The sequence below is a fragment of the Spea bombifrons genome, chromosome 4, assembly GCF_027358695.1.
Source record: "Spea bombifrons isolate aSpeBom1 chromosome 4, aSpeBom1.2.pri, whole genome shotgun sequence".
Lineage (NCBI taxonomy): Eukaryota > Metazoa > Chordata > Amphibia > Anura > Pelobatidae > Spea > Spea bombifrons.
Genome location: NC_071090.1, coordinates 44,683,359 through 44,709,423, shown reverse-complemented (window position 1 = coordinate 44,709,423; position 26,065 = coordinate 44,683,359). Strand labels below are relative to the sequence as shown.

At 37.6% G+C, this 26,065-nt stretch overlaps 1 protein-coding gene across 1 annotated transcript in view; it reads left to right on the top strand.

Moving 5' to 3' along the window:
• The window catches only part of TMCC3 (transmembrane and coiled-coil domain family 3), a 32,766-nt gene extending 10,238 nt beyond the window's left edge, over positions 1–22,528 (top strand). The window contains exons 2-4 of the mRNA XM_053465579.1: positions 12,813–13,726; positions 16,680–16,815; positions 21,854–22,528. Coding sequence (XP_053321554.1) covers positions 12,813–13,726; positions 16,680–16,815; positions 21,854–22,156 — 1,353 coding nt within the window. The 3' untranslated portion in view covers positions 22,157–22,528. The remainder of the gene's footprint in view (positions 1–12,812; positions 13,727–16,679; positions 16,816–21,853) is intronic.
• The last annotated feature ends 3,537 nt before the right edge of the window (positions 22,529–26,065 follow it).

Sequence of the window (26,065 nt, the reverse complement as noted above, 5' to 3'; positions counted from 1 at the left end):
TTGTAAATATATACCATTATACCTCTAAAGTTTGATGTTTAATTTATAATAATAATAATAATAAAAAGAATGTGTGTAATGTGAAAAATCGTATCGCAACTACACATCGTGCAACCCGTTTTTACGCTAGTTAAGGTAGTACATGTGTAAGTGGTAATCAAGATAAGTCATGATCGTGTCGAAAGGGTTAATGCAAACTTTTGTAGTCTATATCCTACCACCAAACAACGAAATCCTGGTATTTCCAAGGTCATTCTAGAAGCGTATTGTCTGCATAGAACCTGGAAAATTCCACATGTGAGCCAGAGGTTACTTCGGCTCTGGAGTACAGACCCACCGGAAAGCTACTTCCCTTGGTATTCAAACAACCTTTGTGATGAAGGTTGAGATTTAAAGATAGCACAGATGCCAAGTTGATTTGCAGGTCAGCTGTGAATATTTGTGGACATGCGCTGAATTAACATGAAATACAATCTTAAAAGGGTTTTCTAATGATCAATTGGCCTTGTAAAGATAAACTTGGGTTAGCTAATACAACGTGCCATTGGAATACAGGAGCGCTTATGAACAAATTCCATTTAAAAAAACCTGCTGTTTAAGCTACAATATTCATTTATAACATTAACAATGGCTACACTGTATTTTAATATTAAAAATATATATATATTTTAAACAATACCAGATAATTTTTTTTTTTTTTTTACACTTACTTTAAGGGTATAACGAAAGTGTATTGAAACTCATTAGTTTAGACAATGCATTTAATAGCTGTTAGTACCTTTTTAATTTTTCGTAGTGTCCCCCTTGCTAATGCATGAGATGGATTCTGCAAAACCCTGCAATATGTATTTGCCTCTAACCCCCCCTCCCCAAACCCCCAGCGACTTTTGTGTGCAGGAGATGTTTGGCTGAACACATCAACTCATCGTGGACTTGTTATACTGGTGCTCATGTTCTATTGTTTTCAATGGGATAGCTTTCCTGCCGCCGATTGTCTGCTTCAAGCAACGCTGCTTAATCACTTAGTCATTACTGTGCACTGCATTGTATTTTATGCTCAAAGAGAAAAATAGTTTTTCCATTGCATTTCCCTTTTTACAATGAAAAGCATTTGCAAACCTCTGGTTATCTCTGGCGTGCAGCAAACTACTTTAATACAATGTTTTGTCTTTTCCTGTGTGTCTCTCTGGTCTGTGTCTTTGTTGTATGTCCTGTTCACTAAGTAATTTCGACCTGTTTCTGCAGAAGTTTTCAGTTCGTTGCTAAGCTATTTTCTATTTTTGTTGCAAGCAATTGGTCTGATTTCATTACTGGTAATGTGCTGTTTGATTTCAGTGACCGTACTGTAAGGAACAGAAACCGTATAATGGAACATCTTCGGGGACATGTTCCTTTATATAATAAAGAGTATGCAATATAAAGTTGTTGTTTTTTTTTCATGCATCCTTACATATTCGTATGTATGTATGTATGTATGTATATGATATATCTCTCTCCTGGTCTGAAACAGTTGGGGGTGAAAGGAAAGTATGGAGATTATTATGTAGAGACGTGTAATACAGGTTATCCTGTATACTACATTAATAAATGTTTAATGTTTTCCCAAAGTGTGCTGTACAAAAAACTACTTTCTAACAATACTGGTTAGAGTATTTATCTGGAGCTCTAAAGGAAGGAAGGGTATGTGCTGTGAAAAAAATATTGTGAAATTAGTGGTTCTATAGAATGAATAGGAATAAAAACGAACTTTGTTTTTAGCAGGAGTGGAGAGTCTTTGCTGTGATATTATCGGGATAAGCCAAGCTAACCTAGCTTTTTTCCTTTGGCTGTTCAGGAATACAAAGATGGTGGTGTGAAATGGCATTTTTAGCCCACTAAGGACTGCTCTACCTATTTGGCAAATTTGGTTTTGGTGTAGGAGCCATTTTTTTCCCACTTCTTCTCCAATCATCATCCTGATGCCCAGGGTTTGTCAAGCCTTGCCATACACTAACATAAATTTACATACTCGTAATACCATACAGTAACACACACTAACATCTTATGGTCACCAACACCTTACACAGTAACATACACACATCCATGCTCATGTACACACATGCTGACACCATATACAAATACACGCACTCTAAATGCTGACATATACACACTCATGCTAATGCCATACTGTAACAAACACCATACATGCTAGCACCACAATCTTGTACACAGGCTTACACTACACATATGTAAAATTTCACACTCTGAATATGGCACTACAGTATAGTAGATCTACTGGTACTACAGTATACACACGCTGAATCCAGCATTATACATATACATACTGACTCCAGGCCTCACGGCACAGCTCTTACCGGGGGATGTACAAAGGCTGAGCAATCTACATTCCCTAATATTACTGTGCAAGTGTGCATCATAATCTTCTATTCCTAGTGAGCCTCTCTGCACAATGGGTTAAACTGGCCTTGCATAATACACATAAAAAATCTGAGATAGCAAATAGCCTCGCCAAAGATGAATGCATTAAACTACGGTACTTTGGTAAATACCTTTTTTTATAATGCATTTTTGTGAGAACACTAGAGGATCTTTATCCTGCCTTATTAGATTTATCATTACTGTAGTCCTTTTAAGTGGAACATACCCTCCTTAATCGGAAGGAAATACTCTTTATGAGGAGATCACAGTGATCTCATAACAGGACTCAAAGGAGTATGAAAGTTAACGCCGTACATCCCGTCCCAGTTTGACTTTTAATGTTTCATATATCTGTCCTTGACTTAACAGAACTCGGTATCTTTGCTCTTGGGTCATTCTCACAGACTGTGCCCTGCAATGATGTCACTGAGACAAGACATTGTTTCACATACCCTGCCTCTGCCAAACACCCATGTACATCTTTTTAGAGAATATATTTTTCTCATATATACGGTATTTGCTATGTATTCATTATTGCATTATTTGAATACGGAACGCTTAACCTATGAAGTCGGCCTTAAGCGTTTGTGCAGGTGTGACAAATGGGTGTACAAGCTATATTGTAAAACGAACTTGCATTTTTGCAACATTACGTAAACGCCAAAAGAACCAAAAAATATATATGCATTTATGTTTTTGTGTAATCATATTACATTGTTTATTTACAGGACTTCCTGTGAGCCTATTATAGACCCGGGCTTTGTATTCTGACCCTTTCTTTCAAGTCTCCCTTTGATGGTGTATGTGTTTGAAGTACACCCCTCCACAGAATCCTTCCATTTATGCATCACTGCACATGAAAAGGAGTGTTAAAAATATCATTTGGACCAGAGCAAAACATTTAGTGCCAAACATTGCTGTGGGACGTTATATAATAGAGCATTATATTAAATACAAAAAAGTGAGGCTAACATCTAGAACATATTAGCATTTTTTTAATTAAGATTAGTTTAATGATTGATAAGCATAAATCTTGTGCGCTCGTGGGCTGTTTCATTCCCGGATTAAACGTTTTTAGTGCGATTGTATCTATGGTTCCCAACTCGGTGCAGGTACGCTGTCTTCTTTACCTTCCTTCCTACTGCCCACCACATTCCCGGCATGTTCCTCCAAATGTGTCTCACTGAACTGTGTGCCGGATGTGACATCACTTGAAAGAAAATGTCATGGAAGGAAATGATACATCACAGGATGGAATGGTGCCTTGCTGGCCTGCATGACTGTACTGGATAAATCCGGACAGTTAAGGGATGTGTATTTATGTGTGCATATACCCTATTGGGACGAATATAGGCTGCACTTTTTTCCGTCGCTTTAGGTCTTCAAAGTGGGGGTGCAGCCTATATTCGGGGCTTAGCGCAGAGGTGCGCAACTCATATCGCCCGGGACATGCAGTGCCGGGCGGGTTTATTTCATATATATATATATATATATATATATATATATATATATATATATATATATATATATATATATATATATATATATATATATATATATATATATATATATATATATATATATATATATAATTAAATTATATAATTTTTTATTTTTTTCCTCTTCTCATTTAGCTGTGGGTAACCTGGCGCCTCTATGGTGGAGCACCCGCCTGACATAACCTTCCGGTGCTCCACCATAGAAGCCCTGGCAGAAGTGCGGGCAGTGGAGGTTTTCTACGTGCATCGCACAAACCAGGGAGTCTGGGGGTGCATTGGTAAGTCCGGGGTTGGTTCACTTCTAGGGGGCAGGTGGGCATTTATTGGGGGGCATAAAGCATATCCAGGGCAGAGGGGCATATCTATGTAAGTAAGGTACATTATAAATTAAGGGGAACCTTAAAATGGCTATTGGTTTTCTGTTTGTATATAACATATGCTGACAAACTGTAAAATAAATATCAAAAATGTTCAATTACAATTCATTAGATAAAATACTGTTTTACTGTTCCACTAATGTGTATTTTTTTTTCTTTAAAATAGCACCAAACTTCAAGGGTGCGGCCTATATTTCGAGCCAATACGGTATATATATGGATGCGTGTGTGTATTTTTATTTCTCAGTCTTTAATTTTCACGGAATGTTGGTCATGCCGCCACTTAGTAGGAATTTACACATGTGAAGAAGCGGTTTTTGTTTATTTGGGATGTGATGTATGTGTGTGCATATAATACAGGCTCAGCATATGTTAGCCCAGAGCAGGGATGTGCAGTTCTCGGATAGAAGCATTAGAGGAATGCACGCTGTGTTCACATGACACCTGTATTTAATTTTTTTTTCACCAAGATTGATACTACCAGATTTGCAGTCCTAGTTCAGACCATGTCTAAAGAGCTAGCAGTATTTCACATAACTCAGAAGATAACCCTCCTTAATTTGTGTTGCTTAATCCAGATGGTTGAAGAGCTAAAGTACTTAATCAAAATGGAATGTTTCAGGAGATCTGATCATGTATTTTATTTGCAGAGGCATCTGAGAGGGGTAAAGCATTCTATCGCCATATGGTAAAAAAAAAAAAAAAAAAGGAAAGGGACAGTCCCACTTAAAAATACTGCATATTAAAGTATATTATACATTAAAATTAAATATTTTTTTGAGTTTTATTGAAATTAAATTCTTAACAAGAATAGCATACTGCTGTCCGTGCATCCCTATTCATGCTGACGCTTAAGGATGTTAACATTATTGTATGCTGACATTGGTTAATTAAAAACTGTGTCCCTATGAAGACGTGAATAAAGCTAAATACGTTGGTACACGATAAAATGAACAATCGGGGTGTGAAAGAGATTAAAGCAATAGGACCAAATTCATGAGGTGATATGTGGCATATATAACAGGGGGGAAGCAAAAAGCAAGGATAGCCTGCACCCTTCACTCACCCTCACTTCACTATTCATTACGAAGGGCCAGCACTAGCAAGTTTCACCAGCAAGTGTTTGAGCGGGACCTACATACAGTATGTCTATGTGCCTGCAGGAGAAGCTCACTGGGGTTGGACCTCATAATAAATAGTGAAGTCAGGGAGCTAAAACACAATGAATGCTGTAATCTCCACTTTTAGTGAATAGACCCCTATGAAAAGAAAAAGTGCCACATAAACTTGAAAAGGAATATTTATTCAGGTCTTTACTTAAAAGCAGGACCATAATCCCACCTGTGCACAAATTAGCCGTACTCCTTAGATGGACTGGGTGGTGAGTCAGTAGGGTTACTCCACAATTAAGAGGTATCTAGATAACCGGGTATAATAGAAATAGAATGTGAGCATGCTTTTTAGATATTTTTATAACATTTTTAAAAAAAAAAATGAAAATGTTTTACTTATGCGTCATATGGCTGCAGGCGAGCAAGTGACTGAAAGCATTTTAATTGTTTCAAACAAGAATGTTTCATGCCAGGTAGCGATTATTACATTACTACTTTTGTGTACTAGCCTTTTGGAAATGGAATCTCTCTGACAGTGTGAATACAGATTTTGGTATATTGTTCTGCCCCACATTGTTTGGCCTGGTATTGTAGAGGTGCTGTAATTACTTTGTTAAAGGCAAAAGGGGTATTTAAATCGCAATAACGCAAGTTGTTGCACAGTGGAAAGCTGAGACCGGAGCCAGATGTTTACTTGGCAATCAATGGATGCAACCTGCAGCCCTCGCTGATTGCTGGATACATTGTGTTCACTGCTATACTGGATCGTGCATTAATTGGTGTTATGTACCCATTGTTAATTTCTCCTAAGTAAGACAAATGAGAACTTATGTTGGCATATTATGTGTGTGTTCTCTGCATACCATATTGGCCTCAATGTAGGCTGCCCTCTTTAAAAAAAAAAAAAAAAAAAAAAAAAAAAAAATCTTGTATATTTATATTTCATATAACAACAAATATGCCAGTATATGTTTGTGTGTATGTACAACAAAACATAATGTGGACAGCACTAATGATGATGTAGAATTAAAGGCAGGAAATGTTAGTGTTTTGGTCAGGAATCCTATGTTCATATTTCTTTGTTACTGACGTGGTTGATCATAATGATTTCAGATGTCTTTATCCTGGGTATCTTAATCTTGGATCTTTACCAGTCCTTAATCTTGTTTTTTTGGTTTAGGATAGCTTTATGTATTAGCATCCACCACGCCACTGACGGAGGCTGTTGTATTTATCTGCTATCCTCTCAGTAAAGTAAAACATCCTTATATTACATCTAAACCCCTGACCTAGTTTTTTTTACTATGACCTCTTGTTCTAAAATTTCTCCGCTTTTGAAATAAACTTCCCTCCTGTACACATAGGTATACATACATATTGCTGATCATTTTGTATCCTTCAAACCATTCACCATTTTAGTAGCCCTCATCTGAACTCCAAAATGCCAATATAATTATAGAGATGGGCTCCCGAATTGTACACAATACTTTAGGTCAGACCTGACCAGAGGTATTGTAATTGTCAGCGTGTTTACATTGATGTGTTCTCACATGCTTTGAGAGAAGTGGCTTTAAGTTCTTTAGAGTTTTGTGGATTCCTTCTAGGGTGAGGTTGTGTGTAGCCCCTAGTGGAATGCTTGCTGTGGCTTCTTAAACTTTGTACTGTGGGAGACAATGGATTGTTCTCTATGATTTTTTCTGTAATTATCTTGTTTTTTTTTTGTATCTTTTTGTGTTTTTAGATTTTTATTGTGGGTATCTGTCTGTGTATAATGCCTCATTTAGTGTGGGTTGGGATAACTGTAGCCTTTTCCTGACATGTGCACTTCAAAATGTATTATACTACTGTGGCATAAAAAAATATTTGATATTACCTGGTTCTCTGCATTAATTGTTGATAAAATGTGATCTAATCTGTTTCAAAGCCATACGTAAAGACAAACACAGTGTGCTTAAACTAATAATACACAAACAATGTTTGATAAACTTCGGTGTCCCCTGAAAGATGGTAAGTTGTCCAGGTCCTGAGACAGCAAAATCATGATGCTCTCTCTTTTATACTTCACCATTGGGGTGATGTTTTCATGTGTGGTATGCGGTGTCCTTTTTACATCATACGTAGTGCTGAATGTTGTTTCTACAACCTTGGTTTCATCAGTCCACAAAACATTTTCCTGGTAAAATTGGGGTTGTCAAGATGCTCTTTTGAAAACTTGAGGCAAACAGCAATGTTAAATTGGAGGGCAGCGGCTTCATCCGTGGTCTCCTGGCATGAACTCCATGCCTGTTCAATGTTTCGCATATGGTAGACTCTCAAACGGAGCCTTTAGCTCTTAATCTAGGGTTTGGTTGTTTTTTTAACCTCATTGAGCATTCTGTGTTGTGCCCTTGGAGTCTTCTTCGTTGAGTGCCCACTTCTAGGGAGAGTAGCCACAGAAAATCATCTAACTGTGGATTGATGAGTATGTAAACTCTTTAAGCCTTTGCAGCTTTATGCAAATCAACAATTCTTGATTATAGGTCTTGTGAGATTTATTTTTTGTGATGGATCAGCAGATGCTTCTTGAGAATAGCAAGCTTAAAATGCTTGTGTTTTTTTTTTTTTGTTTTTTTTTTAAGTAACTTTTTAAAACACACCTGATCCAGTTTCAAAGATTGGACTCAAAGTTTGCAAACTCGTGACTCCAGTTAGCTTTTGTTGAAGTGATTAGCCTAGGCATTCACATACCTTTTCCAACCCATACTGTAAATGTTTTTAATAATGTATTCAACATGGACAGCAGCAATACAATAATTTGTTATTAGTTCAAACTGTTTTTGTTCATTAATGGAAGTTAGATGAAGATATCATATTTAAGACGGTTTTACACAAATGTTGGTGTTCAGTTGTGTTTTCTTGCCACACCTATATTATAGGAAGCACTTTTTTTAATTGTTTAATTTTAAACAGACGTGGGTTAATTGATGTTTTTTTTCTTTTTTATATGCTAAACTATACAATCATTTGTCAAGGGACATAATTGCTAAACATCTTGATGTGCCGCTGAACAGCTGCGAATGTATTCATTTTAATGACTTAAGTGCATCTTTCCGCTCCTCAGCAGTTTCTGTAATGTAAAACTATGCAGCTATAATAATTCCACATGCTATATTTCTAAGCTATTTATGTTATACTGCAGAAGATTACTCTGTTTTAGCAGTGTTCTCTAGACTTGTGCATTCGGATTCGTACCAGTTAGAATATTAACAAAATTTGTACGAATGTTCGAAAATGAGTTGGGGCCCCCAACTCAAACGAAAACAAAGCTCCAAAACTTCATTCGAATTTGGTTTCCTACACTCGCCTTCTGTCTCGCGCTCTCGCAATGTCTCCATTTCCACAGTTTCGCTTCGTCTTCTCTGCAACTTCATAATTCATTCTTCTCCATTTTTGTCCATGTGCACAAATCAATAACAGCCAGTCCTCGCTCCATGGATATTGAACAATTATGGTTTGTTATCCCATTTTACTCTTTAAAATATTTGTAGTACTTACCAGTAACCTTTTTATCATTTTTTTGTTTTTAAAAATCGTGTTAAGCAGCGCAAATATAGCTATATGCTACCCTTCTGTTATTTATCTGTTCTACAATGTTTTCTGTTGATTGCCACTGGGTCATCATACCTCAGTGTATTGCCAAGTCTTTCAGGTTACATAGTATTAAATAGTTGGTATCTCTTCCTGTGCAACCATTTATTGACTGTCTTAGAAATCCACATATTCCAATTGTTTAGACATTTCAGTAACAGGTGAGTGTTTTGACCATTCAAAGGGTGGAGCAGGGGTACCTCTGGCAGATTCCCCAATTATCCTGTGTCTGGAAACTTCAAGGACTGACAATTGTCACTTTTCAAAAATGTAATTTTTTCCTTACATATAAATAAAAACAAAATGTTCCGTTACGAAAGAGATGCACCAACATATTACAATTGACCTTTTTATTTAATTCATGATTAAAGCCTTCATTTCCTTCAAACAAACATTCTTAACAGAGACTCCCAGTTCAGGAAATAGGAACAGTGTGTTCAGTATTTATGTTGGGTATACTGGGTAATTTCCCGGTGGTCAGACATTTTATTTTTTGCTTGAGGAAGCTAGAGCTTTCGCGATTTCACTCTTGCTGACGAATTGTGAGGTCAATACACCTTGAAAATGACTTGTCTGACGTCTGTTTGTTTTGTTTGTATTTAGAATTGTCTTCCAACTTGGTCTCGGGGGCCAAAATCTTGCCAGAGATTTGGGTTTTCTCTGATAACCTTGTAATTGAGCAATAAACATTTGTATAACTGCTCTGTGTTTATGTATAATCCTAAAAACATTTTGCATGTGCGATGCTCCCTTTTATTTTTAGGAACGTATAGATTTGACAGATCACCCATTACGTCCTTTTGTTTCCACTGAGGCAAACTCTACATCCGTATTAACTAATTGATCCCGTGTGCGTCATATTTTATATTCTCATAATTAAAAGTTTAATTACACGTCCATTAAAATGAGCTGTGTAGGAATTTTTTTTGTTCATCCTCTGATTCAGACACCATTTAAGTATAACTGTTTTTTTATGACCTTTATTTTTCTCCAATAGTTTAGAATTGTATGTATATACCAGTTAAACTGCAGGGAGTTAGATAACAATGCAGCCTAAGGTCCAACCTAGTGCAGATGGCAGTTTTTTAATTGTGAACCTTTTTCACACACATCCATTCTAATTTAGGAATTTTATAGATGTTTTTTCATACCCATATCCCGTATCTGTTTTCATGTTGAATTATTCCAGTGCACAATATTCAAGGAGTTAAAGCGTTGAGTTCGTTATTTAACTTTTTTTTTTTTTCAGTAATCTTTATTGAAGTTTTTATTTCATTGACAATAGTAACTTACAATAAACTATTGAGTTGAAGAAAATACATTAGAAATGTGTTACAACTGATATTAAATTCCGAATTGGTCTCCAATAATTGAATTGGCTCCAGTATGTGAAAATAATAAATTAATGAATATTAAAATAAGAATATATTAGCTGGATACAATATGAAGAGAAAATACTCCTGACTTAGAAAACAAAAACAAAAACCACTGGCCTTATTTCTACCTTATTGTGAACCAATTATTAATACTACTTGTTAAGTACATGAAAATGAAAGGGAAAAAAACTAAAATACATCGCACTGTTACAGTAGCAAATACATACATTTATAATTGGATACACAAACATAACTACACATAGTATATGATACATGCAGAAAATTAATTAGGAAAAAAAATACATGTCTCTCCATGGGCCCATTTACACAAATCCATATACAAACATATATATATCCCTACATACACATGCATAATATACATACACATATACCTACACATGCATATACATCATGTTTCATTCCTCTTCCCTTCCTTTTTACTTACTACTCTACAAAAAGAAAGAATAACCTGTTAAAAAGTACCAGATTAAGTAAGAGTTTTTTCAAGGGCTATGTTGGATATAGGAGCCCAGACCTGATCATATATAGCCACTGAATCTGAAAGAGAATGAGACATGTATTCCATGTTTTTTATATCTAATAAAATATGCATGACTTCTGAAAATTGTGGGCCCTTGTTGTTTTTCCATTTCCTAACTATGGCAATTTTGGTAGCTAACAGTATATATTCCAGTAATTTTGATTTAGATCTGGAGATACCATGAGGTACTGCTCCTAAAAGAGCAATATCAGGTGAGACTGGAACATTGAATTGAAGTAGTTTGGATGACAAGCAAAAAATTCTATTCCATAATGGTTGAATTTTGTGGATTTAACTTTTTTTTATGATAAATATCACACTTTAAATCCGCATGTTTATATGGAACCTACTACTTTCTGGTACTTACTATTTTTGTAACAAAATACTTACAGTATCTGTAAAGTTTATTTTTTTATATATATTTTTTTGCCCTTCCCGCTCTTATAAAGATTTGAGAAGCCAATGCTTTTTTCACCTATGTGCCTTCTTCCTGTTCCCCAGTACAGAGTAGATCCTGACTGTACATCAGAAGGCTGTATCTATACTGGGCTGATGGATCGTCACCGTCACTTACACATAGTTTAAGGAAATAAAGATTATCTGGTCCCGTCAAGTAATCAAATATCCTGATAAATGTCACCAAAAAGTGTTGTAATGCCACCCATTTACTTGTTGCTTCATAAAGAGAAAAATGGATGTGGCCATATTAGCCAAAGAGAGAATACTGAACTTTTAGTCGAAAGTAAAATATATAATTTATAGGGCCAGCATAATAAAAGATGCAATATAAACTTTTGATAGTTTTCTTTTTGAAATGTAACCAATTTAAAGTACCAAAAGCTAATGTAATGTTTCATCCTGTTCTATGTTGGCCCATTTAAATGTATCAACATTGACTAAAAACTCCATGCTTCATAAATGTTTTGCCGATCTACCTTCTTGCTAATGTGCCTGCTGTCTCGAGTGATTGTCTGAGTTAGTTACCGACTCGTATACGGCCAGAGTGGTTTTGGAGAAGCATTCATTTAAAGATGAGCTTTTATTTTATTCCGATTTACCTGTTTAACTGGAAACACTTTGCTGTCGTTTTTGGAACATTTTATTGCGTATTCCAACACCTCCCACTGGTTCTTAACAAGCTATACATAACAGGGCGGATGCACTTAACCAGGAGCCAGGCAAAATCAGACATGTCATTAAATTATGATGCGGAACAGTAGCGAGTGGAAGAGACGATTAACATATCTTCTGTTGTGTGTGTGTCATAGGCAGCCATAAAATTGAAATGTAACCATGTTTGCAGTGTTATAACTAGTGAGCCAGGAAGCAGAACAACCTTTTAATTCACTGTCTGCTTCTGTTTAAACGTTGATATACACCTTTAGAAGACATAGCCTTTGGATGCTTTTACAGTATTACTGGGCATGTGAAAGCGGAGCAGTGATTTAACATTATTAAAAGAAATAAGGCTGACTTAGTATGCAACGTTACATTTTTTTTTTCCATTATTATAATAGATTATAACATTTAATATACCCATTTGCCAGCAATTTTGTTATGTGGGTGCTGGCATTATGTCGGTCTTCTAAGGTCTAAGTGTTCGAGCTTTAGTCTAGTGGACATAAGCAATACTTGACACTGTGCTTCATTATAGGCTCCTTGATTAACAGTTCATGTGTTATTATTCCAAAATAAATGTGGAAAAGGTGCTTAATCGTAGGTATTTTCTGTGTTTCCAATACTTAGGTTTAATACTCCATTCATAAGTATCAGTCATTAAAGATCTTCAAACGCATCTGAATTTATTCAAAAGGTTGGCTTTGTTTCTCATATGCTATTGTGCTTCTTTTTTTTCTTTCTAGGTGGATAGGTCGGATATGAACACCCTCAGTTTGCCTCTAAACATCAGAAGAGGAGGATCTGATACTAACCTTAACTTTGATATACCAGATGGCATTCTAGACTTTCACAAAGCAAAGCTTTCTGTTGACAGCTTGAGACAAAAGATTCTCAAAGTTACTGAACAGATAAAAATTGAACAAACTGCCCGCGATGGCAATGTGGCAGAGTACTTAAAACTGGTGAACAGTGCTGATAAGCAGCAGGCAGGGCGCATCAAGCAGGTATTTGAGAAGAAGAACCAGAAGTCTGCTCATTCAATAGCGCAACTCCAGAAGAAGCTAGAGCAGTACCATAAAAAGTTAAGAGATATCGAGCAAACCGGATCCACAAGTAAAAGTTCGAAAGATGTTTCCAAAGATGGCCTCAAAGAGCTGCAACACTCTTTAAAGGATGTGAACAGTGGTTCTCGGACAGCAGCACAAGGGGAATGCAGTAAAATGGGTGTGCCTGGTGTATCATTGACGCCACCAATGTTTGTTTTCAACAAGTCAAGGGAGTTTGCAAATCTGATTCGTAACAAGTTTGGAAGTGCAGATAACATTGCACATCTTAAAAACAGCCTTGATGACTTTCATCCAGAGACCAGTCCCAGGAACTTGAGCGGCAGTGCCACAATAGTGACAAAGCCCAAATATATAAGTGATGACGAGTGTTCCAGTGGAACATCAGGCTCAGCCGATAGCAACGGAAACCAAAACTTTGACGCTGGCAGGACAAACACTGACAGCCATGGGAATATGTCCATGTTCTTAGAGGAATTAAGAGAAATCCGTGAAGCTCAAACTCAACTTACAGAAGACATTGAATCTTTGAAAGTACAATTCAAAAGAGAGTATGGTTTTATTTCACAAACATTACGAGAAGAGAGATACAGGTAAATACAAATAGCATACATCTTTAACAGAAATGACATAACTTTGTAACGTTAAAACTGTGAGCTACCTAATTAATGGTGCTCAAACCTTGCATTATACCCCCCCCCACAACTCTACAAGCGGTAAGCTACAAAACCAGCCTTGATGCTTTCAGATCAACATTACAAATCCACATAGTAGGATTTAGGACAGCTGTCCTATAGTATTCCTATGATGTTTTCTTTTAAAGGTACGCTTCATCATCTGTACTTTGATGCGTATGGCAGATGAGTGGTCACATTAAATTTTCATGTTGTCCCTGTTCAAAATGTGTGGGGGTGTTCTGCATTTGCCCGTTTCTTGCTGTGCAGTGGATTGGTTTCTGTGTGGGACACTGAAAATTACGGGTAACCTGGCAACTCTCTGAATGCACAGTCAAAAGTAATGTTTAATGATTAATTCTAATTAATAGGCTATTTGGTTGGGAGTAGGCTCTTTACTGGTATCGTAAATGAAATTGCTCTTTGTAACACACTTGGAATGGCTTCAGATGTACACCTTGATCCCAATAATTTTATTACCATATTGTGTATTTGTATTCTAAAATGTACACGTGCATGTCCTAAGATGACACAGTTATTCAGCGAAATAATAAATCTTGTTCTTAATGCAGTGGGTTTACATAGATTTATTTGCAGGCCATATCCCCTAATGTGCTTTCTTCGTATGAACTGTGTCCCACGCAAGCAGTTTTGTAACCATACCACTGATCATATGACTGAGAAAAGTTATTCTTACTCAGCAGTATTTCTTTGTGTTTGAAATTCAATTTATAAGAGTGCTGATTCGTCTTTGACTTTCAGTTTCAACGTCTGACTTCACTAGCAAAAAGGGCTGTGTTGGCACTATATCATGTATGGTCCAGAGGAGGCTTTGCAGACATCTCACTAATTTATCTTTGCGTTATACACAGCGTAGGGTTTTCATTATGCATCAAGCAGCAATTCTCCTACAAACTGCGGCATAGCAGGTACAGCTGCAGGATTTTCCAACTGTAAGATTAAACAGGAGTCGTGCAGTGGCTATAGACATTATGGGATTACTAAAAACATTTTTACCGGGATACTGAATAATTCTGCCACTTATTAAAGGAAGCTACCCTTCAGTTTTTTTACCCTGAGGATGAAAGTCTCAAATCAAACTTGAAATATGGGAGGAAAAATTGGCTTCCGTAGTGCTTACGTTTTGAGCTGTACATAGATAGCCCGAGTAACTCTCAAATGGTCCGCTATACATTACATCATCACAGAAAATGTACGAGGGAGGAAAAAACATGTTTTTTATGTTGAAGCCTGCAGGGAATAATGTTAACAGCAGTCCATACCAATCTCCATTTCATATCTACTGTTCACTCTCCTTGTACCATTTTTGTTATTTGTTTTAGGACAGGGCACACGCACTGTTTTTTTTTTTTATATATAGTATCTTATAATAATTTAGTGATGGTTTATTACCTTGCCTACCCTTATATAGGTGGTGCACAATGCCATGTTGACATAATTCTGTGGACACCACACATTGTTTTTATATATTTCTTTTAGGCTAGATTTCCACTTGGTTTTTTTTTGCTAAAAACGCCCATAAAAACGCCAATAGCGCCACCTGGCGTTTTTTTTGCAGCCAGATGTTAGCTGTTCTTCAATAGGAAATCGCGAAATGCCATTTCCACTTGGCGTTTTTCTGTTTGGCGTTTTTTCAGTCCTCTTTGGCGTTTTTCTGCTTTTTTGGGCTCTGTGGCAGTTTTTCAAAATCGCAGCAAGTTGACACTCTGGCGTTTTTTGCAAGAAATCTTGGCGTTTTTCTCCAATAGAAGTCTATGGAAGAGAAAAAACGCCATGAAAAAGCCATGTGGGTTTATTGCCTTGGCGTTTTTTATGGCGTTTTTTCCACAGTTACAATGCAGAGGATGGACCCAGTATCTGTGTGTCCTACGAGAAATAGGCTGAAAACAAACAGTTTCACACAAAACAAAGTCCTGGACTGGTTCATATTGAATTTTACACCATTTGGAACAAACATGCCATTACAAACAAACATACCCGACGCATCAACTGGATCCTGCGTGCCAAAAGCAACAGCAAACAATTTGCACCATCATTTGGGGCCAATCTTCCCAGAGGAGCAGACATTCGGAATAAAGCATGCCTTACAAACCACAGAAAAGAGACAAAAGGGTCTACCAAGTAAATGACATCAGGAGAGGGCAGATACTTGCCATTTATCCTAATCCCTTTTAGCTGGGTGAAACTTCTAACTTGTAAAGGCTGGAAAAACTGCCTAAGGTCAAAAAAAGCAATTTCCACAGAAAGGCTAAAACGCCAGAAAAAACTGCAGAAAAAACGCCAAAACGCAGGTAAATGCAGTGGCAGTTTTCTTGGCAGTTTTCCTGGCGTTTTTCATCAAGAAAAAAACGCCGGACAAAAACCCAAGTGGAAACCTAGCCTTATAGTATTATAAACCTAATTTTTCTTGTAGAAACATTAATAACATAGAACGTTTGAAGAAAATAAAATCCTATATGCAGGGTAACTGTCTTTCTGCGACATGCATACTGTATCGTCCTGATTTTTTTTTTTATTTTTATTTTTTTATTTATTTTTTGTTTAATTTCCATACACCTTATTTTCCTCTTTCTTTAAGTCCCCACTTCCAGGTCCCATCTTGTTATGCCTTCCTCTTTTTATTTCCATTCCCACTGTATACACACACCCCTACCCTATATTGCTGACTCCAATCAATTCCCAGTCCCTACTCTTTGTTCTCATCTTTCTTTATCTTTATACCTCATCTTTGTATGACGTGTGATACTATAATCCCAATACATAAACATGAAAACATACAATGATTACAATGCTTGAAAAAACCTAATAAACCTTTACACCTACCATGGTTTATTTCTCTGCACTTTCCTAGGTATGAACGGCTTGAGGACCAGCTCAATGATCTCACTGACCTCCACCAACACGAGACAACCAACCTGAAACAGGATCTGGCAAGCATTGAAGAAAAGGTTGCCTACCAAGCCTATGAAAGATCCCGTGATATACAGGTAAATGTAAATGCAAACTACCTTGACGGTTTTAGTGGAGCTGCACCCTTATGATATTAACTCCATCCTAATAGAAATAAACAAGAACATTCTACTGCAACATGTTAAAAACAAAACATGTGTTTTACCACATAGTTTGCATTTTATGTGCATGTTCATAAAACCTCTCATAAACTCTGCAGTGTTGTTACATCATATTATGTGAAATGGACATGATGTGCGATTTATACTTGATGCTGTGTGTCCATAAATATTTTATCCCATAACATGATGTAGGGAAGTATATCATGGCTTATTTTGGCTGCTATTTGCAGATCAAACACATGTATGTTATCCCACAACCTAGTAGCCAGACAGCTAAATTTGTGAACAGCATAGCAACACATATTTGTCAGCAGACAAGAACCATCTAGTCTGCCCATTTTTCCCTGATGTAAAGACTCAGACCTTAATCAATAACTTTGGCCTTATTTAGGTGTAAAGCTATCCAAAGCCAATGCGTGTTTAAATTCCCTCACTGTATTAACCTAAACTAAAACTTCCCTACATTACATCTAAACCTCATTCCTGTTCTTTGTTTAATCCCTTTATGTGTCTCTGTACCTCTAACTACACATATTCAGTTGCCTTGGTCTTTCCTGATAATTCTTATTCTGTAATCCATTTACCATTTTGGCAGCCCTTCCACCAATATGTCAATATCCTTCTGGAGATAGGATCCCCAAAACTGTACACAATACACTAGCTGAGGTCTGACCAGAGATCTTTCTGCTTCTAATACCTCTCGCTACACAGCCCAGCACCCTGCTTGTTTTTTCTGATTTGTTTATTGCGTTATCTGCTTACCTTTTATGTCATGAGAAATAGTTATTCCTATGTCCCTCAAGTGCTCCCAAGGGCTATTTTCTGCCTTGGGATTTTTAGGTCCAAAGTGCATTGTTTTACATTCATCAACATATAAACTGCAGCTGCCACACGCTTGACCATTCTATGCCATTTGCATGTTGCACCAGGAATGGTGACCCTGTTGCAAAAACTATATACATTACCATTAAGACCATTTCTGTAATATCTCCAATAAAAATATTATTAAAAAGTATGGGTCCCAATACTCTCCACACTCCATTCTGAATATACACCATTAACTACAAACTTTTGTCTAATATTACTGAAGCATTGTCTTAGCCATTCAGCTATCCCAACTTAATGAAGTTAATTGACCTATGCTGTTTTCTGGTCTTGCATTTACATCCAGGTATGTAACAATCCTGTTCTTTAGCTTTGTTTCCATTTATTATCCAACAACTTAAGACTTATAGTTGGCTGAGTCTACCTTTTTTTGTGAAGTTGTACGGCAACTGCAGACCTCACGTTTTCTGGAACTGTGCCCGGTAATAGAGACTGATTATTAAGTCTGCTAACACTTTAAAGCTCTTTTAATAACTTTAGGTGTATCCCTCCGGGTTCCATGGACTTGCATGTTTTTTTACTTTGGAGAGTTCAGTTAGATCTTCCTCTGATTCTTTGCCATTGTTCCAGGCTAAGTTCCCATGTAGCGATGACCCTTTTATGTATTTTGATTTTCATACAGTAGGAAAGCATGAAATTCTGTTCTCTATTAAAAGTTCATAACTAGTGTAGTGTGGGAATTTGTAGGACATGTATTTATTCGTATATAAATACCTTTTTATATTAGGGCTGCAACTAACGATTATTTTAATAATCGATTAGTTGGCCGATTATTTTGTCGATTAATCGATTAATCGGATAAAAAAATACATTATTTTAAATTGAAGAAAAATTGCAATAAAAAACGTACAATTTACACTTTCATCTCTTTATTGCAATGGCCTCTCTCTATTCACCTTCTTATTTTACTGACATAATAATACAAGCTACAAGAACCCAAACACAGTGCTTCTCAAACTAGGTTTTAATACAAAGTTATTAGTAAATATTAATTCATATGTTAACTATTTTTCATATTTAATAAAAACTGAGAAAAAAGCCTTGTTTAATTTTTTTTATTTACCAAACTGCCCCCAGTTATGCACATCTGACCCCCAGCTTGCCACTCTGCCCCCATATATGCCTTATACCTCTTATATGCCAGATTCCACTGTGCCCCCTGATATGCCTTATACTCCTTATATGCCAGTGATATGCAACTGAGCCCCCGATATACCTTTTAGCCCCAGATTTGTTTTATGCCCCCCTGATACCCCCTATATGCCACTGAGCCCCCTGATATACCTTTTACCCCCAGATATGTTTATGCCCCCCTGATATGCCTAATATCCATATGCCTTATACCCCCTATATGCCCTAAAAATTCATAATACCCCCCATACACCACTATAACTCACCCATACACCACTCTGGCTCCTCCCCCTCCCATACACCACTCTGGCTCCTCCCCCTCCCATACACCACTCTGGTTCCTCCCCTCCCATACACCACTCTGGCTCCTCCCCCTCCCATACACCACTCTGGCTCCTCCCCCCTCTCATACTCCACTCTGCCTCCTCCCCCCTCCCATACACCACTCTGCCTCCTCCCCTCCCATACATCACTTTGCCTCCTCCCCCTCCCATATACCACTCTGCCTCCTCCCCTCCCATACATCACTTTGGCTCCTCCCCCTCCCATACTCCACTCTGCCTCCTCCCATACACCACTCTGGCTCCTCCCCTCCCATACATCACGTTGGCTCCTCCCCCTCCCATACATCACTTTGCCTCCTCCCCCCTCCCATACTTCACTCTGCCTCCTGTGAACCTCCGTTTCTGACAAGACACCAGGGAGCCGGGTAGAGAGGCAGAGTGGCGTATGAGAGGGGGAGGAGCCCGAGTGGTGTATTGGAGGGTGGCTCCCATACACCCCTCTGACTCCTCCCCCCTCCCATACACCGCTCTGCCTCTCTACCCGGCTCCGTTACTGAAGGCACTTTCATTGCAGCTTCATAGAAGCCACAGTGTAAGTGAAGGGCAGTAACGGAGTCTGTCTGTGCGATGCAGAGAGGATGATTCTCTGTCAGCCGGGGGGGGGGGTCAGCATCGCACAGACAGACTCCGTTACTCACCTTCACTCACACTGAGGCTTCTATGAAGCTGCAGTGAAAGTGCATGTCAGTAACGGTGCCGGGTAGAGAGGCAGAGTGATGTATGGGAGGGGGGAGGAGGCAGATGGGAGGGGGAGAGAGACGGAAGTGAGAGACCGGCCGACAGTGAGAGGAATCCAGGTCTCCTGCAGCGTTGCGGGGGATCTGGATTCCGGTGTTATAATCCGATCTCTGTTTGAGATCGGATTATATAAGGAGAGGAGTTTTTCAGAGCATTTGCTCTGAAAAAACCTCTTTTTATAATCAATAAAAATCGATCCGATTAATCGATGATGAAATTCGTTGACAACGATTTTCATTATCGATTATTATCGATTTTATCGATTAGTTGTTTCAGCCCTATTTTATATGTAAGAAAGCTGTAGACTAGTTCCAGTTTCCTTGAAGATAAACTACCGGCACATCTCACCCACAAATTAAGGATGCGATAACATAACACAGACACATATAGGTGAATTTTCAGTATAACAGATGTGTTTTGGTATGGCTACTGTTAAATGGGATTGCATATTCAATTATTATGATTTAAACTTCCCATTGTTGCATTTTCTTCTCACCCTGTGAGCGTGCTGCTTCTACACATTTCTTACTGGAACCGACAGCATGATTGCCAAGAACTTGTCATGTATATCTCTTTGCAGTACAATAAATCTAATCATTATTTTGTCAAGATCAGCTGAGAAGCTGTGCGGGAATAGAACTGTAAAATTCTGATGGCAGGAGATTAGTGGGAAGTAATACCCAAAATCTCAAATCTGTGTGTAGATTAATTTTAAAAGAAACAGGGGATACATGATGAAAATGTAACATTGCCTGTGTTTCCATGGAAACTGCATTGCTAGAATCTTGCCTTAAAGATGAAAGGACCATGAAACTTAACTTGAGATTTGTGCTAATACTTGTTTTATTATTAGACATAATTAACACAATTACAAAAGTAGCTTAACTTTTTTGAGAATGAGATTTAAAAAAAACATGGTGGATAATCCACAGCAGTATATGACGTAAAATAGTCTGTGTTGAAGCAGACCCAAAATGTATTCATCTAGCTGTTTGCTATAAATCATTTGTGTGATCCTCATGTTGTTTTTATCTTGTTCTTTATATTTAAGCATCAAAAATAAGATTTATAGTACTCAACATACTAAAATTCAAATATGAAATTTAACATGTATGTAAGAAGCAAAAATAATGCCCTATGAAAGACTTTGAAATAATAATTCGAGATTATTTGACACATACTGTATAACACGCATTATTACATATTTTGCAAACTCAAATGGATACATCCACTAGCATAAACACAAGAAAAAGTTACAAGCATAAATAATCGGTACAGGAGATTATAATTGCTTCGGGAGCCTTGATAGTCTTGTAATCAAGTTAATGTGCATAAGTAGAAATGAAGAGTTGCTAATTAGTTCTTGTACACCATGAAACTTGAATAACCTAGTTCCACTTCTCGTCATATGTCCGTTTATATATGTTTGAAAAAGTAAACAGTATTATTCATTGTGGAGGGGACAGGGAGGTAAAAGACAGTTTCAATTATATACACTAGAAAATGGACAGTGAATGCATCTGTGTGTAATTATATATATATTTCACTGATTCCCTTCTTCCAAGATATGCATTTAACTTCCCAGCAGCTGCTTCTTGTCCAGGCTGTGTGTACAGACAGTGGGGATAACTAGTTTTACGCAGAGTTGGGCTATAAAATACAACCTGCGCATGCTTGTGGAACACCAGCTTTCAACAGGTGAACATGTTCCCAATGGAAAGGGGAATACCCAGGCAATTCTGAGTATTTCAGAACAAAACACTACAGGGGAGAAAACTGCAATAGTTAAAGGAACAAAACACTTTTGCTTTAAATCTTATACATTTTAATATCTATACATTGTTGTTTTTTTACAGGAAGCCTTGGAGTCCTGTCAAACTCGAGTCTCTAAACTGGAGCTTCACCAGCAAGAACAACTTGCAGTACAGTCTGAAACCGTGAATGCCAAAGTACTCCTGGGGAAATGCATAAACATAGTACTTGCCTTAATTACTGTTGTCCTGGTTTGTGTTTCCACCATTGCAAAGTTCACAGCACCGATGATGAAAAGCCGCTTTCATATAGCCTGCACATTCTTTGCAGTGACTTTGCTAGCGATACTCTGTAAGAACTGGGACCACATAGCATGTGCCATTGAACGCATTGTAATGCCGAAATAAGCTCTGCAACCTTTGGATCCGTACGTTCGACATGTCACAAACTGAAAAAGAAGCCTCATATTGACCAGAATTTGTCAGGAAATCTACTCCCCGCTCAGTTTCTTGGTAGACTGTTGGAGTTGGTCATGTGTTCTGGCATGCTCACCTTTTATGTTGCCTTAAAGCCACATAACTAGATTTCTTATTGTAAGGCATGGAATGTTACAGGATTCTATAAAAGGTGGGTTATCTGTAAATCAAGAAATTGATCTCTCACAACCATTGTGGGAGTTGATCCACGGGTGCTGTAGCTTCACCTGCCATGGGTCTAGTCAACCAAAGCTTTATTATGTTCTATTAAATCTTACAAAGCTGACCCCTTTGTGCAATCCAGTTGAGTCCAGGACCTTTGTGTTATGTTGGCTTTGAACTCTGTCCCAGACAAATGTGCAGCCCATTGCAAACTGTGCTGCATGGTAGAAGATTTAGTTCTGTCTTTTAAGTCTTATATGTTAACTCATGTGCAAAATACTTAGTTATATGCATTGGTGAAACTGTCGCATTATGTTTTATTACACTGCGTTGGTAAGCAGTTGAATGAGTATAGGAAGCATATGCTATTAAACAGTGTGGTTAATAACACCATGTATATTTAGCTCCGAGAAATTACGGAGGAACAACTTTCCACTCCCAGATTTCTTGTGATGAACAAAAAGGTTCATTTGAACTGAACATCTATATTTTTTGTTTTGATTCAGTAGGAAAAGCTACACAATGCAGTTATGTGCCAACATACATCAAACACGTTTTACTGAAAATATGTTTTGCAGCAAGTAGTACCCATCTGTTGTGTGCTTCAGCCATATTTCTCCTAATTCTGCTAATTATAAAAGAAAACACTTTGCTCGTCTAGCTTTGACAGCATTTTAACCCATGCATTGTAGCCCTGTTTGTTCTCATCCGTGACACATTAATAAGGACGCTTTCCCTTTTTTCAGAGTTATATTTAATGCAATGTCTTGTGGCTGCAATTTATTTTTAGCTCAATGAACTGCTGAGGCCCCAAAAAATTTAAAAAAAAAAGATACATTCTGTTTCAAAAACCTAATGTTGAGAATGTAGTTAAGCAAGAAGAGAAGAACAAAACACAATAAACCTTTGTTTATACTAGACACATGTCGTTATATTGTTCGGTTTTACCAAAACACTTGTTAATAATATAATGCCGTTTCTAAAACACACTGATTTGTATATATTACCACTAAACTTGAGCAAATATGGAGCAACATGTTTTGAAGCAATCAAAAAATTGAGAAAAAATATATATTTCTAGTAATGGCTCCAAATTTATACACTCAGAATTCCTTTATGAAAATGGCACATAACCTCAAGTTTTTGTGTTGCCCAAATTTTTTTTAACCCCTTAAGGACAATGGGAGGTCCCTAAACCAATTGAAAACAATGTATTTTGAGCCCTACATTTACAGGCTTTGTCATTAAGGGGTTAAACAAGTATATAAGGGGAAAAAAGTATATAATTGCCCACGCCTTGCTCTTGTCAAACTGAGATACATATTATATTTCTGAAAAGCCTCCAAGGTCAGGAGGACTTAATACATATACAACTGTAATTTGGTTCTAGTAGCAAAATGCAATCATTTTGCAAACTAGATTGGATCAAAGCCGTTTACTGTGAAGAAGTAGTCGTGCCCCATGTTTTTTGTCCTAAATATTTAATGGGTCTGCCTACCTTTACTGTGCACTGCATTCTGTGTCCGCTAAAATATTAACCAGTTCCTTCCTCTTCTAATGCCTGTACTGGTCTGCTAGGGCAAACATACTAGCAGTGTGCGTAAGTCTATATAAATCCATGAAGTCTTTTGTGAAGTAAGGGAGTCTTCACTGACCTCTAAAATTAAGACATGGCTATCCTTCACCATGCATTTAATCTTCAGCATATGTTTAATAAGCATTTGTCACAATTTCATTGTTTCACAGCCTATTTTATTTTTGTGGAACATTAAAAACGAAATGATCAAATCCACTACCCCCCCCCCCCCAAGTACTACCATTGTACATCTTACATCAATGTGTCGGCTATGTACTTCTTTTATGTTTACAAATGATTCTTTCAGACCATAAAACCATTGCAACTAATTTAAGTTGCATTGTGCTCAGATGCTGAAAGAATCACGTCCGGTCACTTGAAAGAAAAAGAACAAAATATACACATAATTAAACTTGCACCTTTTTATCTTCTTCAAAACCACTAATTGCACATTTCAATGCTGTGAAAATAGAGCTTATATGTCATTTAGAGCTTTTTATGCAAAATAAGATATTGTATTTTTTTCTGTATTTTGCAATGTTATATATATTTTTTGCTTAAAAAATTAAATCACCAAGCACTTGAGTGCAAGGTTGCTAGTAACAAAAATCAAAAGGTGTGGAAACATGTATATAAAATATATGTATATATCAAACAAGATTGAAAATGTAAGTACCACAAACCACTTTGTTAAAATAACTATTTTTGGAAATTCCTTGACTTGTGAATGCTACCCACCTGCTGGTCCGATCTTCAGGTGTAGTATAAAGTAGACTTTTTCTATATCTGCCTGGTAATCTGCTGCAGAAATGCAGAACTACTTTATTGTATAATCTGTGTAAACATAAATTGTGCTCATTATGCATATGTGTTGTGTATGTTATTTAAATATTATGAAAAGGGCTGACTTTCCTGTCAGATGGTGAATGTTGGCATTATGGGGCACCTGGATACCAGCAGTGAAATGAGAAATGTTAAAAATAAACATTTTTATAGTTGCCTGTTCTGCTGGTTTGTTGGATTCATGACACAACATAAACTGCAGTTCTAGATAGCTGCCATGTTTCCATAGAGAAGGGTGTAAGGTTATACTATTCTATCATGACCTTGGCCTACATAACAGATACTACAGCTGTGCTTACCCTACGAAGCGCTAATATGTGTAAGCACTGACTGTGCAGAACGCCTATGAGATGTGTATAATATACGTGTTTATGGACACTGCCAGCACATATACTGTTGGGGAGAGAAAGCGGGAAGCATTGGTTTAGTTTTTCCCCCTCAAATGTTTAAGATAACAATGTGCAAACCTTAGCTTTGATTTGAGTCATGGTTGGAGGGTAAGGCTTTTCCAAGACTTTCTGACCTTTCCATAGCTGTTTGTGTAACTGAGTAACACATTTAGAACAACCTGCTTTATTTACATTTAAATTATACACTGACCAGCCATAGCATTATGACCACCTGCCTAATATTGTGTGGGTCCCCATTTTGTTGCCAAAACAGCTCTGACCCATTGAGCATGGACTCCACTAGACCTTTGAAGGTGTGCTGTGGTATCTGGCACCAAGACTATAGCAGCAGCTCCTTTAAGTCCTGTAAGTTGTGAGGTGGAGCCTCCATGGATGCATCCTGGTGCCGTATGTTCTCCATGTAAGCGTCACATATGCATCTGGCCATCCAAGTGATGTAAAAGAAACTGATTCATCAAACCAGGTCATCTTCTTCCTTTGCTCCGTGGTCCAGATCTTATGCACACGCCCCATTGTGGGCCCTTTCAGGAGTGGACAGAGGTAAGCATGGGCACCCCGACTGGTCTGCTGCTATGTAGCCCCACAGGCAACAAACGGCGATGCACTGTGTGTTCTGACACCTTTCTATCAGACCCAGAATTACCTTTCAGCAATTTGAACAGTAGCTCGTCTGTTGGATTTGACCACAGGGGGCCAGCCTTCACCCCCCACGTGTATCAATGAGCCTTGGCCCCCCATGACCCTGTCACCAGTTCACTGCTTTTCCTTCCTTGGATGACTTTTGATAGGTACTGACCGCTGCAGACCAGGAACACCCCACAAGAGCTGCAAGATTTGGTACTTTGGTCA